Genomic DNA, 20,550 nt, shown 5'->3' with positions numbered 1-20,550 from the left:
GAGGAAATGAAAATCCAGAGAGATTAAACGAGTGGATTATGAGGATATAGTGTAACGATCCAGGAACAGGGTGAATGGTGCCCTTCCATTTGCTGTATATTCATCAAAGAGCTCTGATAAGATGCTGAAAAAACCTATTAACAGTGGGCTCCAGCAGGGAGGTAACTGGGAGCCGAAAGAGGGAAGTAGAGCCTCACTCTTCACACTTAAGTCTTTTGTGCCTTTTATACTTTGTACCACTACTTACAACTCAACATACTTCATCAAGAACTGAAAACGTTCCCGCAGAAGGTAAGGGGTAAGAAGGCTCCATTCCACTGCCTGCCCACCTTCTGCAAAGGTGAGCCCCACAAAGCCTGGGGAGCCAGTGACCAACCAACATCTCGGTTATGCTGACAGGGGCGGTGGGAAGATTATATAAAGTCTCCAGTGTATCTGCTGTGAGGGGAAACCGGTGCGGAGTTCTGGAAATAAAGAGGATATTGAGACAAGGTAAATGGCACCATGAGAAGAGAGCCAGACAAAGTCAGGATGAGGGATATTCCATAAGATGAATGCTCTGGACTCTTAAGAGAGGTACTGTCATGAGGGAATTCCCATCGTGGCTCAGGGGTTAACGAATCCGACTAGGAACCATGAGGTTGCCGGTTCGATCCCCGGCCTCGCTCAGTGGATTAAGGATCTAGCGTTGGCATGAGCCGTGGTGTAGGTTGCAGACGAGGCTCGGATCTGGCGTTGCTGTGGCTGTGGCGTAGGCCGGCGGCTGCAGTTCCGATTTGACTCCTAGCCTGGGAACCTCCATATGCTACGGGAGCAGCCCAAAAAATGGCAAAAAGACACACACAAAAAAAAAAAAGAAAAAAAAAGAGAGGTACCATCATGAAAAGTAACGCGGTATCTGTAAGAAAGACAGCCATTACCGGTTAAAAGAGGCTAACAAGATATTCTTACCAAAAAGAACGTGAGGACTTTGGAGTTCCCACTGGGCTCAGTGCAAACGAATCTGACTAGCATCCATGAGGACGCAGGTTTGATCCCTGGCATCGCTCAGTGGGTTAAGGATCCGTCGTTGCCTGGGCTGTGGTGTAGGTTGCAGATGTGGCTCGGATCCTGCGTCGCTGTGGCTATGGTGTAGGCCGGCAGCTATAGCTCTGATCCGACCCCTAGCCTGGGAACTGCCATATGCCTCGGGTGCAGCCCTGAAAAGATAAAAAAAAAAAAAAAAAAAAAAAAAGAAAAGGTGAGGACTTTGACTGGCTTCCAGATTGTAGGTGGAACAATAATTAGAAAGGATTGGGGTAGTTTCTATTCCATAGCCCAGAATGGTGACCCTTGGAATACTTGGGAAAGTGAATGTGGATTCGATATTAAGAGATACTATGAAATTATGGGTGATTTCCTTAGAAGAGATAGTGGTACGGAGGTCATATTAGGGGGTGTCCTTACTCTTAGCAGAAGTATAATAAATTAGTATTTAGAGGTAGAGGTATTAGTATATAGAGGTAAAGTCTAGGTATAACTTTCAAATGGATCAGAGAGGAGAAAAAGAGTATATATTTAGAAAGAAACATAAAGCAAAAGAGGAGAAATACTCTCAGTTAGTGAATCTGAGTAAAGGCATATGGGTGTTTATTTCACCTTTTTTTTTTCTGTCCACACCCATGGCACAGCCTAGGGAAGTTCCCAGGCCAGGAATTGAACCTGCACCACAGCAGTGACAATGCCAGATCTTAACCTGCTGTGCCACCAGGAAACTCCCAATTTACAGGTCTTTCAATTTTTTTGTAGACGTAAATTTTTTCAAAATAAAAAACTGAGGGATCAAGGGGAAAGTTAAAAATGAAACCAAAAAGGGGAGGTCCCACTGTGGCTCAGTGGTCATGAACCCAACTAGTATCTATGAGATACTCATGTTCCATCCCTGGCCTCACTCAGTAGGTTAAGGATCTGGCGATGCTATGAGCTGTGCTGTAGGTCACAGATGCAGCTCAGAATCCCGAGTTGCTGTGGCTGTGGTGTAGGCCGGCAGCAACAGCTCCGATTGGACCCCTAGCCTGGGAACTTCCACATGCCGTGGGTGTGGCCCTGAAACGAAACAAAACAAAACAAAACAAAACAAGGGCAAACAAAGAAGCCTGGCTCCATTTTACTCTGTCTGTAACTAGCCTTCTGACACTGGGCAGTCTTTAGCATTTCTAGGTCTCATTTTCTTGTCTGAGGAATGAGGAAACTGGAGGGAATGACCTTTGAGGTGACCCGGGCTCCAAACGCTGTGGTCAGAATGAGGAATTTGTAGGGACAGGATTCTAAATCCTTCCCAGTTCTAACTGCCCCCCTTCTCCCTCCTTCCAGATACCCATCTAAGTACCACTTTTCCTCAAAGAGGTTGTTTTGTGAATTTTTTTGTACGTAAATTTGAACCATATGCTCTATTCTATGCTATGCTCTGCTCTGCTATGCCACGGCATGCTATGCCATGCTATTCTATTCTGTTCTATTTTGTCTTTTTAGGGCCGCACCTGCAGCACATGGAAGTTCCCAGGCTAGGGGTCAAATCGGAGCTGCAGCTGCCAGCCTACCCCATAGCCACAGCAACGCCAGATCAAGCCACACCTGCAACCTACCCCACAGCCCACGGCACTGCCAGATCCCCGACCCACTGAGTGAGGCCAGGGATTGAACCCACCTCCTCATGAATCCTAGCCAGATTCATTTCCACTGCACCGCAACACGAACCCCTCCATGGAACTTTTTGAGAATAGTTACATGGCACGTGGCTGTGTTTAGGTTATTTGTCTTTTTGTCGAGGCCAGAAGCACCTGTGCCCCTGTGGCTGATTAAGAAGGGATGGATGGGCTGTAATGTGCTGGCAGGAGATCCCTTCTCAACGCTCAGGCCTCTGAAGGAGGAGGCAGAGCGCACGGGGCAAGAGCAAAATGGACGTTGTTTCCCTGGGAAACTGTGTTTCTTGCACGGTAAGCACCTTCACGGTCAGCTGAGGAGACATCTGTTAGATGGTGTAACCCTCGCCCGCGTGCAGAGTGAGGCAGTGCTGAGAACCTCAGGGAGGCTGCCTGCCTGGAGATGGGGCAAGAATGTGTGGCTGGGTGGGGGGAACTGGGATGGGGCCGGTAGCTTTGAGAAATCTGGGGAGAGACCAGTGGTGTTTCTACTTGCCTGGTATTTTTATTTTTCTATTTTTGCTGTGCCTGTAGCATGTGGAAGTTCCTGAATCGACCTCATGCCCCAGCAGAGACCTGAGCTGTAGCAGTGACAGTGCCAGGTCCTTAACCCATTGTGCCACAAGGGAACTCCCTACTTGCCTGTTCCCCCACCCCGCCCCCCCCAACATCATGGCTGACATCACACAACTTCTCAAGTGCAGGGCTCTCCTCAGTAGCCACTGGTCTGTACGTTATGGCCTTCTCATTTTTCTTTTGCCTTTTTGTTTTTTTAGGGCCTGGCCCACAGCCTATGGAGGTTCCGAGGCTAGGGGTCAAATCAGAGCTGCAGCTGCCGGCCTACCTCACAGCCACAGCAATGCCATATTGGAGCCATATCTGTGACCTACGCCACAGCTCATGGCCATGCCGGATCCTTAACCCCCTGAGCGGGGCCAGAGATGGAACCCTCGTCCTCGCGGATACCAGTTGGGTTCATTACCGCTAAGCCACCCCAGGAGCTCTGGTCTTATCATTTTCTGTTTATCAGAGCAGATAAAATGGAAGGCTCACTCTCTCTATGCAGACAGAGGAGCTGATGAGAAGATGCAGGTTCTCGTCCGCCCTGGGTGACCAACTCCCCACCCCGTCTCACATCCTAACTCGGGGCCCGATGCCTGGGCAGCTGTGCCTCCGATGCCTCTCAGTTCACGTCCTTACCTTGAACTTCTCCTCATAGTTCTCGAACGCCTCCATGACCATGCACACGGCTTCCATTGAGCGCTTGAGCCGGCCGTCCACCCCATTGAAGCGGTACATGCTGCCAGACACATCCACCACCAGGCGCAGGCGCTTGGGTTTCTGTTGGGGGCTGCCCACCTGAGGGAGGGATGACCCAAAAGCATCACTGGCTGCCGTTCGGGGGCTGCCCGCTGGCCCTGAGTGCCAGACACGAGGCAGGCTGATCAGCCACCTTGGCACGTGGAAGAGGCATCTAGAGATTACGTTTTAGGGAACGCAACTTCAGACGTGGGCTGGGCCACGGGGGAAAGATTTTGCTTTGGAATACGGTCCTTGCAAGGACCAAGCTTAGGCTAGAGCTCCCTTACCGAGGCTGCTCTTGCCTTAAAAACCGTCATCTGGAAGGAGATAACCCCCAAGGTGTCATTTTCACGTTCTGCCTCCCAGTTACTCTAGCAGGATGGCGTTATTCTGGAAGCTCGCATCAATTTTCCTAAGACCTGTTGTGTAGGGACCTGAAAATCATTTCCCACACAGTCTGTTAAGAGATGTCAGATTCCCCAAACCAGGCGACGTGAAGCGGGGAGGGTGACGGGGTCTGGCAAAGAACCGAAGGAAAATATTTCTTCTGTGTCTGTTGTCCTTAGGAAGCCTTCAGCTTTCCTCTCCTTCCAGTTACTGAATTACGACTTCTCTTCACGTTCCCTGGCGATTAAAGGCATGGAAGTGGCCTCGAACTGCTGTTTTGCAGCAACCATCCATTACAACGCGAAATTCATAGAAGGTTGCCTTTGATGGGGACACTTGCCTGGCCAGTTGCTGAATTAAAAACTAAAGGATGCCTTGTCAGTTTTACTTACAAGAAAAAGGGAGAAAAACTCCCGGTTATTCTGTCACTGTGCATTTGGTGGCATGCATGAAAACTAATGAGGGGAGTCAGTAATTTCAAGAAAATACTGCGGGTATTGGAGCGTGATGCTTGGAGACCAATTCAGTGGATGTCTTCAAAGCTTGTTGGGTCTGCCTAAATTAGGAACAGTGCTGCAGAGGCTTCCAGGACCACTCACGATTTCAGATGTCTTTGAACACTGGTGGGGACCACGATGAGTCAGTAAAGGAAGCTGTCATTGACTCACCCCAATGACACAGAAGGAAGGACTCCCCCAGGTACTTTACGACAGGATCCTCTGGGTCAACATTTGGATGGAGTAAGTGGTTCCTCTGCTCCACCAGGCACTGTCCCCCCACCCCCCCAATCCCGAACCCCCAACCCCAGCTCTCAGAGGCTACCCAGCAGTTCTGGTTATTCAGGGATATAGAAGGTCACACACGGAACCCTCTACGAGACTCGGCATTTTGCCTTATTGCTATTTCTTTGCAAATATTGCCAAATATTGCAAATATTTGAATAGTATGGCTATCTAAAACCTTACCCACTAAATTAGAGATACGTAAGGGAGCATGCCTTACTTTTCTTTTTTCTTTTGTAAATTTGCAAATTTTTTAAAATTTCTTTTTATGTTTTAAATTTTTTTTTAATTTTTCTTTCGTAAGCTCTCGTGTCGAGGGCTGACTATCAATAGATTGAAGCAAGGGAGCCCGCTCTGCGATGTGTGAAAGCCCAACCCAGAAGCAGGTGGTCTAGGAATGGGTGGAGTCCTGATTTTTAAAAAATGTCTTCAGGTCTAGGATAGACCCAGTTCTTTGAAGGAAGAGAAGAGGAGAAAATCACTAAGACTAGTGTTTTCCTTTGCATCACCCTCTGGGATTCAGAGATACCCACGTGCCTTCGGCTTGCCTTCCAGGGCAGCCGGCTCCATGTATCCTGATCTGCATGCAGGGCCCCACCTCTCTCTGAGCTGCTGGCTTCTGGGTCGTGGCAGAGGTGGGGTGGGGGTTCTGCTAATGGGGGGCACTGGCAGGTGATCAGAGGCGGGGGAGGGATATTTATTCCCACAGCCCTTCTCTGCAGTGGCCCCTGGAATGGGCTCTCCCTCTACGGAAGGTCACGGCTCCTGGTGGGCAGCCCTCTCTCTAAACTATCTTTGTGTTCCAGGAAGGGTTTTCTCTTCTTCGCTTTTAGACGGAGGGATGGGTCAGGTCCTTGCTGGTACGAGCCCACACTGTCTCTTTTTAGTTTTTCTAAAGCCCACCCTTACTATTGTAAAGAGTCTTTATTAACTGTTCCCTAGAAGCCTCAATTTGAGTGTGCCCAGTGTTTCTTGACTCATATGGGGATCTTGACTCATATAATAAACAGTATAATATTTATGCGTTTTTCCTGACTATTAAAAATATAATACTTTCCTTGGTTGCCATACTCAGGGTTTATGGTGTTTTGACACAGACGGCAATTCAAGGAACATCTACCTGTAAAGAAGACGGAACTGCAGCTTGCAGGCTCCGAGCACACCGTGACTTACCTGTGGCTCCAGCTCGCCCCGGCGTTTGTAGATGGCTTTTTCTCCGGTCAGCCCATCAATGATCTTGGCATCATCTAGTTCCCCAGTAGCTTGGTGTCTTAGCCACTGCCTTTCTTTACCTTTAGCCTACAATGACACACACACAAATCCTTATTTTAATTAATTCTGCGAGTTCCCGGACATATTTTATGCACGAATAACAGGAAACACACCAGGGATCTTTTCAATACACGATCGTGCTGCATAACGCAGTTTCATAAATGAACTGGTTTCTGCTCTGCTGACAAAAAAGTGCCCTTTGTGTAGATTTTGTCAATTCTAAGTGCTTTAACATATGGGATGATAAAATGAACTCATGGCACATATGAATGGGAAAACGGTATGCAAATGAACCTCTGGAGCCACATGCAATATCTGGAAATGTAATGGTGATGCGTTTCTTATGGATTTCCTGTCATGGCACTCCTCGAAAATTTATTGGGTAACAAAATAATCAGCTTGACCTTGTTCACACTGTCTGCAAGCATAGAGAGCACGTGATCTTCAGACTCTTCCTTTTGGATAAGCAACAAGTTCCCTGGTGCCTTACAGTGCAAATGGGAACAGCTGAAAACAACAGGAGGCTGAACATTTTGTGCCCTACTGTTGCTCTGATCGTCTCTATTCAGAAATCTTCTAAATTACTTTTCTCGAGTTACTTGCACATAATACTCTCCCACGATAACTTAAAATGATGCCACGTGGACAAAGATGCTAGTGAATGATAAAGAGGTACAATGTCCCAATCGAGGCATAGGTTTTTTTTTACAAGGGAGGACTATATTTACCTTGAGAAGTGGGAAGAGAAGCAAAAATACTTTTCTGCATGCAAGCTAGAGTACGAGTGAAGATCACGTGTTCTTCAGGCAGACAGCCTGGCGCCAGTCCTTCCTCCACCATATCTGAGCTCAAGGAAGTTATTTAAGCTGTTCTGCATTTCGGCATCCTCATCTCTCAAGTGAAAACCACACTAGTTTCTACTTTAGAGCGTTATTGTGAAGATGAAGTGAGATACTACATGGAATCCGCTGAGAGAGAGCCTGGCAACCTATGTTAGCTGTTATTATTATTATTATTATTATTAGTGGGAGATACACATTACAAACAACAAAGTCCACATCGTTTCACTGGCGGTGGCTGTATGACAGTGTTATCTCGGAAAATACAAAAAGTTAAGCTTCAGGCAGCCGGTGTCTATTTTAGGGGCAGACCGACCACCATACAAAGGAGTTCCACACAGTATACCCAGGACTACCCACTACTCTGGGTCGTACTATACATACTGTTTTTCTGTTGCTGATACTCTTGCTCAAACAGGTGCAGAATACCCCATTCGAATACAGATATGTATCAAGGTAAACACGAAATAGAGAGAAACTCCTAAGGGACCAGCATAAAGATATTAAAATAGTTGGGCAGTTAATTGCAGGGACCACCAGGTATGTGCCCCTGGGCAGTATGTTCTTTGCTGATGCATAATCTTGGTAAAAGCCCCCTGACTTTATGGACCAATGGGATTCACTGGAGCATAGCTCAATTTCTTCATGTAACTTTCTAAGATATACACGTATGAGTGACAGGAGAATGGGGTGGGTGGTCTTCTAGAATCCCTTCCCACTGAGCTATCGATCAGGCAGACAAGCTCCATCACACACTGCTTTCCTTCTTGGGCACCCCCGCCTCCCCTCCGCCACAGGACTGGGACCTGGCTCCCGCTGCTTCTTCCCCATCATTCCTGATGTCTGGAGGGATAATTCCTCATGCTTCCAGGACACTCTATACTGGGAAACACAGTGGTGCCTGGCCATCTAGTACCTTTCAATCCTGAGACTCTGTGACTCTCGGAGGTACCAAGCAGCAGAGCACTGCTTCTAACGCCTTTCAAAGATGAGGACAGGGGCTCACAGACTAGTCTAGATAGAGAAAATAAGCACTGCAGAAAGTCCAAGAGAATGTGGTAGCAGGAGTTGGCAGGAGTGGCTCGGAAGTTGGATTCTAGGAAGCTGGGTTTAAGGAGTTCCCATTGTGGCTCAGCGGTAATGAATGTGACTAATACCCATGAGGACTCAGGTTTGGTCCCTGGCCTCCTCACTCAGTGAGTTAAGCCTTGCCATGAACTGTGGTGTAGGTTGCAGATGTGGCTTGGATCTGGTGTTGCTATGGGTGTGGCGTAAGCCAGTGGCTACAGCTCCAATTCTACCCCTAGCCTGAGAACCTCCATATGCCGTGGGTGTGGCCCTAAAAAGACAATAAATAAATAAACAAAACTGGGTTCAGAGGAATATGGGATTCCAACTGGAATACAATGACATGCCATGTGATATAGCTATGTCACTATATCATTAAGCACTGATTTTCAGTTTCATCCATACATTGACAAGGCAATGACCCTGAAGACGCCCTACTCAATTCCGCTAGCTGCTACATAGCTTTATTAACCAGTGAGGTTTTCACCCTGTAAAAAAACTATTGCAATGGCCAGAGATTAAGGAATGCATTGTGACTTTTAATGCAGACTACAAATGTAGTGAAAATAAATTTAAGCCTCCACCATCTCACCATAGGGGAAAGAGAAAATGCTAATAATTCTACTCCCTTTTCCATATTTTGGTGTTTCTGAAAACAGAATGTATCTTCTAGTTGGTGGCAAAAGGTAACAAGCAGAGGGGTTTACTGCAACCTGGTTGACATACCTGGAGGACAGAAATATGACCTTGGCTGAGCATGGCAGGTATCATTCTGTTGAATTATTTCCTTGACTTAATTTCAGTTAAAATTCCTAATTAACGGAGTTCCTGTTGTGGCTCAGCAGGTCAAGAACCCAACCTAATGTCTATGAGGGTGCAGGTTTGATCCCTGGCTTCACTCAGTGGGTTAAGGATCCAGCATTGCTGCAAGCTTCGGCGTAGGTTGCAGATGTGGCTCAGATCTGTTGTGGCTGTGGCTGCGGCATAGGCCTCAACTGCAGCTCCAATTCAATTCCTAACCTGGGAACTTCCATATGCCACAGGTGTGGGCTGTAAAAAGAAAAAAAAAAAAAATCCAAGTTATTATTTTAAATAGATTAAAAAACATTACATTACAACAGAGCATAGAATAATGAGCAGAGGCAGTTCCCTTTGTGGCTCAGGAGTTAATGAACTCAACAAGGATCCATGAGGATGCGAGTTTGATCCCTGGCTTTGCTCAGTGGGTTAAGGATCCGGCATTGCTGTGAGCTATGGTGTAGGTCGCAGACGAGCAGGATCCTGCATTGGTGTGGCTGTGGTATAGGCTGGCAGCTACAGCTCCAACTCAACCCCTAGCCTGGGAACTTCTACATGCTGCAGGTGCAGCCTTAAAAAAAAGCAAAGCAAAAAGAAAAATGAACAGATAAATGGAGCCATAGGGATGCAAATACACTATAAGTGAAGCAAGATTCTTTGCTGCAGAAATGGGTACCCTTCCAAGAAGACCTACAAAGGTAAGACCCTCCCTGAGGGGAGATATGAGATTAAATTTCTTAGGGGGACACCTGCAGAGAAGGCCATATTTCACAGGCCAGGCCTCGCCATTTAAGAGAGGAGAAACCCCTTTTTGCAAAATCACGGCATGCTTCACGCTAGCAGAAGCTGGGGTGACTGATTCATGTACCATGAAGAACTGTCCCTCGGACATTGTACACCTGTCTAAAAGTTCAAGGGAAGCTGGTAAACTTTCCAGTGATGTGTAATTCAATTAAGCACAACATGTAACTCTCAGTTTATCCGAATAGTAAGTGTAGAGACTTATAAGGCTAGAAGTGACACAGTCAATTCTAAAGGAACAGAAAAGGTCCAGATCTTGGGCATGGGTTATTGAAAAAAAAAAAAAAAAAAAGCACTGTGATTGTCACTCTGTAGCTTAGCAAAGAACTATCATTACAGTCACAACTAGATATTTTCAAAAATAGACTTCACTAAAGACTATTTTATTTTTTGTCTTTTTAGAGTCAGACCCGTGGCATATGGAGGTTCCCAGGTTAAGGGTCAAATCGGAGCTGTAGCCACCTGCTTATGCCACAGCCACAGCAACATGGGATCTGAGCTGACACCACACCACAGCTCACGGCAATGCCAGGTCTGTAACCCAGTGAGCGAGGCCAGGGATCGAACCTGCGTCCTCATGGATACTAGTCGGCTTCGTTACCACTGAGCCACGAAGGGAACTCCTAAAGACCAATTTTAGATTGACACCAAAACTGAGCAGAAAGCACAGGGGGTTTCTATATCTCACACACATACACAGCTCTTTAACTATGCAGAATCTACCTTCATTTCAGGAATGCAGCTATCCAGATAAACAGTGGACCACAGGAGAAAAAGCATTCGGTTAAGACTTGGCATATGAAGATTATAGTCTTGGCTCACATTGTGTGCAAGTTACTGAGATTCTCTAGATCCCTGCTGTACCATCTTCAAATTGAGGGGGCACTGTGTCAGGGACAGAAGTGTCACAGTCTACACTTAATTTGCAACGAAAATCATTAATGTGAAGACAAGGATTTTCCAATTAGTTTTTTACTCTCTGCCTCTTCCTAATTATATCACACTAGTAAGGACAGTAGTACTGTCTCACATAACTGGGATTTGTAAGCTTCTAAAAATATGTTGATTGGAGTTCCCATTACGGCTCATCAGGTTAAGGACTCAATGTTTTCTCTGTGAGGATGTGGGTTCAATCCCTGGCCTCACACAGTGGATTAAGGATCTGGCATTGCCGAAAGCTTTGGTATAGGTTGTGGATGAGGCTTAGATCTGGTGTTGCTGTGGCTGTGGGGTAGCCTGCAGCTGTAGCTCTGACTTGACCCCCTAGCCCAGGAACTTCCATATGCCACAGGTCTGGCTGTAAAAAGAAAGAAAGAAAAAAAATTCATCAAGGATGCTAAACGCTGACTTTGAAGGAATGCGTTTTTATCACTAGTAAATTATTCCTAAATTATTATACAGTTAGGTGGATTGCCTGCAAAATGCAACAAATTATGGGGAAAATAATTACTTAGGAAACCAGTTCATCCCATGTTTTATTTTGACATTAGCTTTAATTAGTTTATCTTAAGTGGGTTTGCTATTGATATCAAGCATTTTCAGAGATTTGGGTGGAGGATTAGTTTTTTATTTTTATTTTTTGCCCTAAAAGGGCCACACCTGAGGCACACGAAAGTTCCCAGGCCAGGGGTTGAATCAGAACTGCAGCTGCTGGCCTATGCCACAGCCACGGGAATACCAGATCCGAGCCTCGTCTGCAGCCTACATGACAGCTCACAGCAATGCTGGATCCTTAACCCACTGAGTGAGACCAGGGATCGGAGCTGTGTCCCCATGGATACTAGTTGGGTTTATGACTGCTGAACCACAGCAGGAATTCTGGATAATTAGTTTTGCTTTGCAAACTTCATCATCTTTCTGCCCCATCATCAGCACTCAAAAGAAAGCATAAAATACCTAGAAGATGTGTAACTTGGTGAAAATCTTTTGTTTCATTTTCTGGAGTTTTGGGGATACTAAACATCTCCTGAACAGGTTGTCCAAGACTCTCAGCAATTCAGATCGTTCTCTAAATTGGGATAGAATCAGACCTAAGAAATACTAAGAACTTTCTAGAAACATTCAGGATTTAAAATTGTTAATAGGGTTCATTATTTATATCAACACATGAATGCCTATTGTATGCATAAATATTTTTGAAGAATATCTAAAAACTGTATTAATAAACATACCAACTTAAGTAAAATCACATAAACAAATGACCACATCACTATAATAAAAATAATAAGATTTACCAAATGTCATACCCAGGAAAGCATTCTATTATGCTAATTTATAGTCCTAAGATTTAATTTTTTTAAATTAATTAATTAATTAATCTTTTTAGGGCTGCATGTGCAGTGTCTGGAAGTTCCCAGGCTAGTGGTTGAATCAGAGCTTCAGCTTCAGGCCTACGCTACAGCCATAGCAATGCTGGATTCAAGCCATATCTTTGACCTACAACACAGCTTACCGGCAATACCAGATCTTTAACCCACTGAGCGAGGCCAGGGACCAAACCCCTATTCTCATGGATACTAGTCAGATTCTTAACCCACTGAGCCACAAAGGGAACTCCTAAGATTTAAATTTTAGATTGTCCCAGAATACCACAGACGATTCATGCTTTATGACAATCAGATGGGAGTATGATTATGTAAATATCATTATTTAGTGGATTATCTTTTAATCCACTAAATATTTATAAAGATACCACTGTAATAAAACAATCTACAGTAATTATTGCTTGGTCTTTTAAATATTCCTATATTTGACTAAACTATATTAGCACCTTTATTATTTACCAGGAGAGTCTTGTCTCCAATTTTATTTAGTAGGCTTGTGAGGTAGAACTCTTATGGGCCAGCTAAGGTAACCTGGCAAGCTAAATAAAAGTTAATTTAATATAAGGCAGCGCTTCAAGCCTATAGAGACAGAGTCTGAAAAAAGACTAGATATACGTCTACGTATAACTGAATCTTTGTTGTGCTCCTGAAATGAACACAACATAGCAAATCAACTGTACACCGGTATAAAATTAAAAAAAAAAAGAAAAAAAAAAGAATATGGAGGGAAGAATTGTTAACTGCTTATGGGAGGCTTGCAAATTCCTGCATTATTGATATAATTCCAGATCAGTGTTAGAGCACAGAAGCTGCTGTCAGAGACCAAAGGCACAAGAAGAGAATTACAGGTGTTGTGAATGCGGGGGCGCTGAAGGAAAAGGTCCCACTAAAGAGCAATAGAGCCATTGAGACAGGCTGGGATCTGGGACTGGTTGCTGCAGTGCTGGCCCCTGGACAAATGCCTCCTGGAGCAACAAAATACAAAGTAACTAGAAGGGACTAAAGATAACAGGTGTGCATGCGCAGTAGAGACAAATTATGGACAACAAGACACAAAATGACCAAAACACACAACTGCTACCTTTGAAGAGCAGACCAAAAGCACGGGGGTTGGGAGCAAAAGCAGGGGACTGCGCATGCTTGCTGGGCATAGCATCACCACGGGGGTGGGCAGACCACCTAAGCCACACCTCTGCCCTGGGCCCACCCCTACCCTCACCCCATATAAGGAAAACAGTTCAGTAAGGGAACTTGTGACTTGTTTTCCCTTCATTATGCTGCAGCAGGAGCCTCCAATAAAGCCTTGTCTGGATTTCTTGTCTTGTCTTGTACCAATTTCGATTGATTAAGGAAGCCAAGAACCCTGGTCAATAACACCATGACCCAGTGGAAGGCTGTCAAACAACCAACCCAACAGCACCGCAGGATTCTTCCTGTGGTGTCCCTACTAATAAGTAGTAAAAGTCATTAAAGGGGTCTTTTTTAGGGGATCTATTACTGCCCTTGGTAAGAGGGGTACAAAATTACAAAATAATTTCTTTTCCCTTAGAATATTATGCTTGTTTGTTATCTCTGGATTCACTGTCATGTAAGAACCTGGGGTTTTTTTAAAATTAATTAATTTTTTTTTTTTTTTTTGCTTTATAGGGCCGTACTCACAGCATATGGAGGTTCCCAGGCTAGCGGGGGAGTCTAATCGAAGCTGTAGCCTCCGGCCTACGCCACAGCCACAGCAATGAGGGATCTGAGCCGAGTTTGCAACCTCCACCACAGCTCCTGGCAACGTTGGATTCTTAACCCACTGAGCAGGACCAGGGATCGAACTGGCAACCCCATGGTTCCTAGTCGGATTCGTTTCCGCTAGGCCACGACGGGAACTCCCCAGAACCTAGGGATTTTAAGTCTTAATTTTCTTATGCTGATGTGCTTGTTTTCCTATATATAATATCCATCTTTTTAAGGTACTCTCTCGCTTGAAGACTCTGTTTCTGTTTTGGATACCAATAAAAGAAAAGGACTAAATAAAATTGGGGGTGAAAATGAGGGAAGGGACAGGCTTTTTCCAATAAATCTACTACATGCCTTTTGGGGTCAGCTTTTAAAATGTAAGTATAACATACTCATAATAAAATGCATAAATCTTAAGTGCCGAGTCAATGAACTTCCAAAGCGCACACACCTTTGTAACAACCTGTGCTTCCCCAGCCACCTGAGGCCTCATGGACGTCCCCTGCTAAAGGAAACCTCTCCTCCTGAGGTCTATCACTGCAGACGAGGCTTGCCTGTTTTTGAACTTCACATAGCAGAATCATACAAGATATGCTGGTCTGTGTCTGGCTTCTTTGTCACAACATCATGCCCGGGAGAGGCACCGATGCGGTTGTCCCCGCATCACTGCTGTAATGATGTTCAATTGTGTCGCCTTGATCATACGTCACAATTTATATCTCATCTATAACTGTGCTGGTTCCAGTTTGGGGCTCTTCTGAGTAATGCCACCATGAGTATCTCTGAATACGTCTTTTGGGGTGGATATGTGTATATTTCTGTTGGATGGAAATCCTAGAAAGCTCAGCTTCAGGGGATATCACGAAACAGATTTCCAAAGTGGTTTTTCCAAGTGACTTTGCCAGGAATAGTGAATGAGGGTTTCCTTTGCTTGTATCCTGACCATCACTTGGTATTGACAGTTGCTTCTTTTTTTTCTCTTTAATTGGGTGGGCATCTATTCTCCTCTTTTCCATCTTCATTTGTGGAGAAGTGAATCACTCTTGCTTCTGCTTGTCAATATGATATTTTTTTAGGAACATGAACCAGTCGTTTTTGGTTTTGAGAAGTGAAAGACATATAGAGTAGCCTTTTGATACGGAAGTACTGGGCACGAAGACATTTTTATAATAATAGCACTATTCACTTGTTTTCACAGACATAACTTGCAGATAAATATGGACAGATCATTTCTTAGCTTTCATCTAGCAGCTCTCCAATACTTGGAAACTCAAAATAGTAAGAGGCCTGTCAGAATGGATGCTTTTGAAGGCAATGGGCTGGAGGGGGAGTTCTTTAAAAACCTACTTAGGGCTGGAATAGTAATATTGATTATTTTGGTCTGTGTATTTTATGGGATTCATTGAAACACTTCTTTAGACAGTAAGTTCCTACTGTGTTTAAATATATGCTTCTATTTATAACAAAGGGCCAAATACGTTCTTGCCATTGCATGAAGAATAGTTTTCTTACAAATGTGTCCATCTGTTTTGCATCATGCAATAAGTTCATACTAATGAGGATTCATTATATATAAAGATAGGTTTCACTAGTAAAAAGTCTATATTACAGTTTTTCTAAAAAGGAAATATAGTTTTATTACTTTCATGTAAAGAACATTTAGATTAACTCAAATGCTCAGAGGATGATGTATTGTGGTTAACCCATTTTCTGGGAAATAATTTGGTTAACCAGGAAGCATAGGCGTGCATGTGTGCGCGCGCGCGCGCACACACACACACACACACACACACACACACACACACAGTCGAACCCCTATAGCAGTGAGGTCGCTAAGAGGAACAAACTCGACGAATCAGTGATCTTGTGGTTTGTGATGCATTGTCTCATGATTTCACCCCTGAGAGTATTCTGACTAAAGTTAAATCTTCACTTATTTGGGTTATGGTTAATCAAGATTTCCGTTATCTATAAACTCTACGAGCAAGCCCATCTTCTATTACTCCTTCGGAATTTATTTAATAAAAAGATTAGAAAGATTTAAGTAGCAGGAGTTCCTGTTGTGGCCCAGCAGAAATGAATCTGATTAGTATCCATGAAGACGCAGGTTCGACCCCTGGCCTTGCTCCGTGGGTTAAGGATCTGGTGTTGCCGTGAGCTGTGGTGTAGGTCACAGACACAGCTCGGATCCAGCGTGGCTGTGGCTGTGTCTGGCAGCTATAGCTCCAATTCAGCCCCTAGCCTGGGAACTTCCATATGCCCAGGGTACAGCCCTAAAAAGCAAAGAGAAAAAAAAAAGAAAGAAAGAAAGAAAGAAAGATTTAAGTAGCAATTTTTGTAGAAAGTACATCCATCTACAGAGTAAAGCATATAGATGGCCATCACCAAATATTTGTTGGGTGAATGAATACATTGGTGGCCTCTTTGGGAACATTGCTGGTTCATTCAGCCTATATTTATTCTGCACTTACCACGAGCTAAGGACTATTCTGTTTGTCGGGGTGGCTCATGGCTCCATATGTTAGCTCTCTGCTCTGTTTTTATTGACCAGCTCTCTTACGGTTTTCACCCGCTGCAATACGCAAGAGCAATTCAAGTTTTCCATTCACATTATTACTTAGGCTTAAGACTGGATTTCTCCTTTTAATGCAGATTTGGGTTTTGGCCTTGCATTTTTACTTTGCTTATAATCTTTCCTTATTGCATTCAACTCCCTTATTATTTCTGCTTGCTCTCTTGAGCCAGATCCTTTTAAATCCACGTTCTTATTTCACATACTTTAGGTTTCTTTGAATTCTGAGAACACAAAGCAGATGTTTCCTAGCAATCTGGTGTTTTCTGAAGGAAACCTTCTTCCCGCTAGCATCTTCTTCTGCCTCTTGAATGCTTATGAGACTGCCTCGCGGCAGAATCATTTCACAGCGCTCACCTTATTTATTTAGTTTCTTGTCCTTGTTCTTGGATGATGAGGTGGCTGTTCAAAACGGTTTAGCAACAGATTGGATAGAGTCTCCACGTTGTTTTTGTTAGAAGTCTCCTTGAAGATTTTTGGCCGGTGTTAGTCGTGGAAGCGACACTCTACTGCTCGTTCAAGAGCTCAGCAGGGTAGGAGCTGGAACCGTGGACAGTCACAGCATGGGGACTTCATCGCCACATCATTTCTTATTTTGTTTGGAAAAGCCCTTGCAATGGGGCCATTTGGCATTTGTTTGATCTGGTCTTCAAGCCAAGCAGAAGTCGAGGTGGGTCTGGCCCCTTTCCCAGTGTTATTCCCCTTCCAGCTTTTTCTGCTTGTCCTTTCAAGCCACCGCAGAAAGTCTAGACCTCCCTGCCCCCCTCCACTGTCCCCCCAGCACAGCTTGCTTTCAAATACCGCTCCTTGGCAGTGACAACATGGAGGTCAAGTGGTCTTCTTCCCACCAGCTCTAGGGCTCTCTGCTACTCCCTGCCTCGCCAAGGAAGAGATGTTTATGCGATGTGGGTCTCATGTACTTATTTGCTTGTAATGCTGTTTCTTAGGAGGGTTTGCATTGCCTACTGTACTATTTATTACTCACAGGGGGTCACACTGCATTAAGTTTAGCAAAAACTTCAAGGCTTCTTGTATATCACTAGCAGTCATCCTTAACTTCTGTAATATGTTTTGTTTATTTTTTAACTGCATAGGTTTTTTTGTTTTGTTTGTTTTTTTACTATTTTAATCACTTTAATGGTTCTCTGGTTTTGTTGTTTTTTTTTTTTTACTATTTTAATCATTTTAATGGTTCGATGCCTTTGCTCTAGGAGCCTAGAAATCAAGATGATATTTCTTTTTTTTTCAAATGGATGCCCCTGGGCTATAAGGAAGTTTCTGGGCCAGGGACTGAATCTAAGCTGCAGCTTCAACCTATGCTGCAGCTGTGGTGATGCCAGATCCTTTAACCCACTCTGCTGGGCTGGGGATTGAACCCTTGCCTCTGCAGAGACCTGAGCCACTGCAGTCAGGTTCTTAACCCACTGTGCCATTGTGGGAACTCTGATTTGATTTCCTTTTTTAGTTTGGGCCATGGCTACAGCATGTGGAAGTTTGCATGGCCAAGGACTGAATTGCCACCACTGTAGCAACCTGAGCCACAGCAGGGATAACACTGGATCCTTAGCCCATTCGGCACCAGGGAATTCCCTGCAAATTTTTTTTTTTTTTTTTTTTTTGCTTTTTAGGGCCACACCCGCAGCTTATGGAGGTTCCTAGGCTAGGGGTCGAATCGGAGCTATAGCTGCCAACTTACACCACAGCCACAGCAACACCAGATCTGAGCCTCGTCTGTGACCTACACCACAGCTCACAGCAATACCAGATCCTTAACCCACTGAGTGTGACCAGGGATTGAACCTGCAACCTCATGGTTCTTAGTCGGATTCGTTTCCACTGCACCGTGACAGGAACTCCTGCAACATCTTAAAGAAGATAAAACCACACCACTCCCTTTCTTGGTCAGGTCCGTTCTTCTCACTGATTACAAAAGACAGTCAGCATGGCTTCACCTTCTCTCCAGTTTTCCTCCCATTATCTCCTGCCCACAAGCCCATCCTAAAGCTCTGAACTCTAGTCATCCTGAACTATTGTCTTCAAGTCTTTGTCCTCGGCTAATAGGTTTCTTCTGTTTAGACCAGAGCTATCTAGGCTGCCTTTGGTGTGTGAACACCTGTTACTGCTCTGTGATGAAATAAGTCACAGAAATTGACAGTCAGCATTTAGAAATTTATATGGCATCTTGACAAAGCAATTTTATGCTTCTTAAATCTAATATTAAATACTATGGGCTTGTATTTTGTATGTTATTTTTATTTATTTATTTATTTATTGTATTTTCTAGGGCCGTGCCCGTGGCATACGGAGGTTCCCTGGCTAGGGGTCTAATCAGAGCTGTTAGCCACAGTCACAGCAATGCGGGATCCGAGCCGTGTCTGCGACCTACATCACAGCTCACGGCAACACCGGATCCTTAACCTACTGAGTGAGGCCAGGGATCGAACCTGCAACCTCATGCTTCCTAGTTGGATTCGTTAACCACTGAGCCACGATGGGAACTCCAGTATGTTATCTTTCTACCTTTTTTTCAGTAATTCATTTCTATTTCATTTTATAAACGTATTAGTCTGTGATCAATTGAAGAAAAAAATAAAACTGGCCCCTCTCCAGAGAAGGTTTGAGACGCTCTGATCAAGACCATCTTTCTATTCACATCCTTAGAAGAGATGCCAATTGAAACCACACCATCCTTCATGGTCCAGCTCAAATGATGCTTCTTCTGTGAGTCTTTCCCTAACCGCCCAGCCTAGACGTTGCTACACATCTGTCTACATAACCACAGCACAGACCATACTGTGTCTTCACTAGAAGGTTAGCTGTTGAAAGCAAGAACCCTTATGCAAAATACATATTTAATAAATGTCCATTGGGTGAAACACAGTTACTATAGGCTAAATAAAAGAAATGGGGATTATGCATTAACCATGTTATTCTTTTCTTTTCTTTTTTTTTTCCTTTTTGCCATTTCTCGGGCCACTCCCATGGCATATGGAGGTTTCCAGGCTAGGGGTCGAATGGGAGTTGTAGCCGCCCAACCTACACCACAGCCACAGCTATGCCAGATCCAAGCCACGTCTGCGACCTACACCACAGTTCATAGCAACGCTGGATCCTGAACCCACTGAGCAAGGCCAGGGATGGAACCTGCAACCTCATGGTTCCTAGTTGGATTCATTAACCACTGCGTGCCACAACGGGAATTCCAACCATGTTATTCTATAAACAGCGGCATTATGTCCTAAGGATACCCCCTCTGATATTACAAAGAAGATAATCTTGTCATTGCCTACTTGCCGGGTCCCTGCCCACTAATCTTGTCACCTTCATTAATTCCATCAGTAATAATCTCATCACCTTCCTTAATCAAAAGATATGGGCTAAAGCCTTGGTGCCTTTGTTCTGCGGAATAGAGTGCCTCCTGGTCCCCCACTTTCTAAAAAAAAAAGAAAAAAAAAGTGAATGGGGAAATGCATTCTTTTTTTTTTTTTTTTTCCGGCTGCATCCGAGGCAGCCAGGACCAGTTCCTGGGTCAGGGATTGAACCTGCACCATAGCAGCGACCTGAGCCCCAGCAGTGACAATGCTGGAACCTTGACCGGCTGCTGAGTCACCATAGAACTCCCATCGGTTCTTTATATATAGCAGAGTGGGAGCTCAGAATAAAGTCCTCGCCCTGACACCTACCTGCCTCCCAGCCTCAAATCCTTTTACACTTGACACTGAGTGGTGTCCTGCACCAGGCAGCCCTCAGCGCACACCTGAGCAGGACTTTGTCTATGCTGTGCCCTCTGCTGGGCATTGCTTTCCCCTCCTTTGCCCGGTTAATACTTGTGTATCTTTCAAGACTCATGATTTTAGGTCATGGATCCTTTTCTTCAAACTCTATCCTAGAATCCCTTTCCCCTGGACGGCCGCTGCATTCTATTCATCCCTCTATCCAGACACTTACATTTTTTTTTTGTCTTTTTTTAGGGCCGTACCTGCGGCATGTGGAGGT

The 20,550-nt window shown here is 44.6% G+C and overlaps 1 protein-coding gene across 2 annotated transcripts in view; it reads right to left on the bottom strand.

Moving 5' to 3' along the window:
- Positions 1 to 20,550, bottom strand: part of VWA8 (von Willebrand factor A domain containing 8) — a 392,083-nt gene that overhangs the window by 14,542 nt on the left and 356,991 nt on the right. For both annotated transcript variants that reach the window (XM_047755719.1, XM_047755720.1), the window contains 2 exons: positions 6,326 to 6,451; positions 3,882 to 4,040 (listed from right to left, as the gene is read on the bottom strand). In XM_047755719.1, the coding sequence (XP_047611675.1) occupies positions 3,882 to 4,040; positions 6,326 to 6,451 (285 nt within the window). The remainder of the gene's footprint in view (positions 1 to 3,881; positions 4,041 to 6,325; positions 6,452 to 20,550) is intronic.

The sequence above is a fragment of the Phacochoerus africanus genome, chromosome 13 (genome assembly GCF_016906955.1).
Source record: "Phacochoerus africanus isolate WHEZ1 chromosome 13, ROS_Pafr_v1, whole genome shotgun sequence".
In the NCBI taxonomy this organism is placed as follows: Eukaryota; Metazoa; Chordata; class Mammalia; order Artiodactyla; family Suidae; genus Phacochoerus; species Phacochoerus africanus.
The sequence above is the reverse complement of the archived record's forward strand: the minus strand, read 5'-3'. Positions and strand labels throughout refer to the sequence as shown.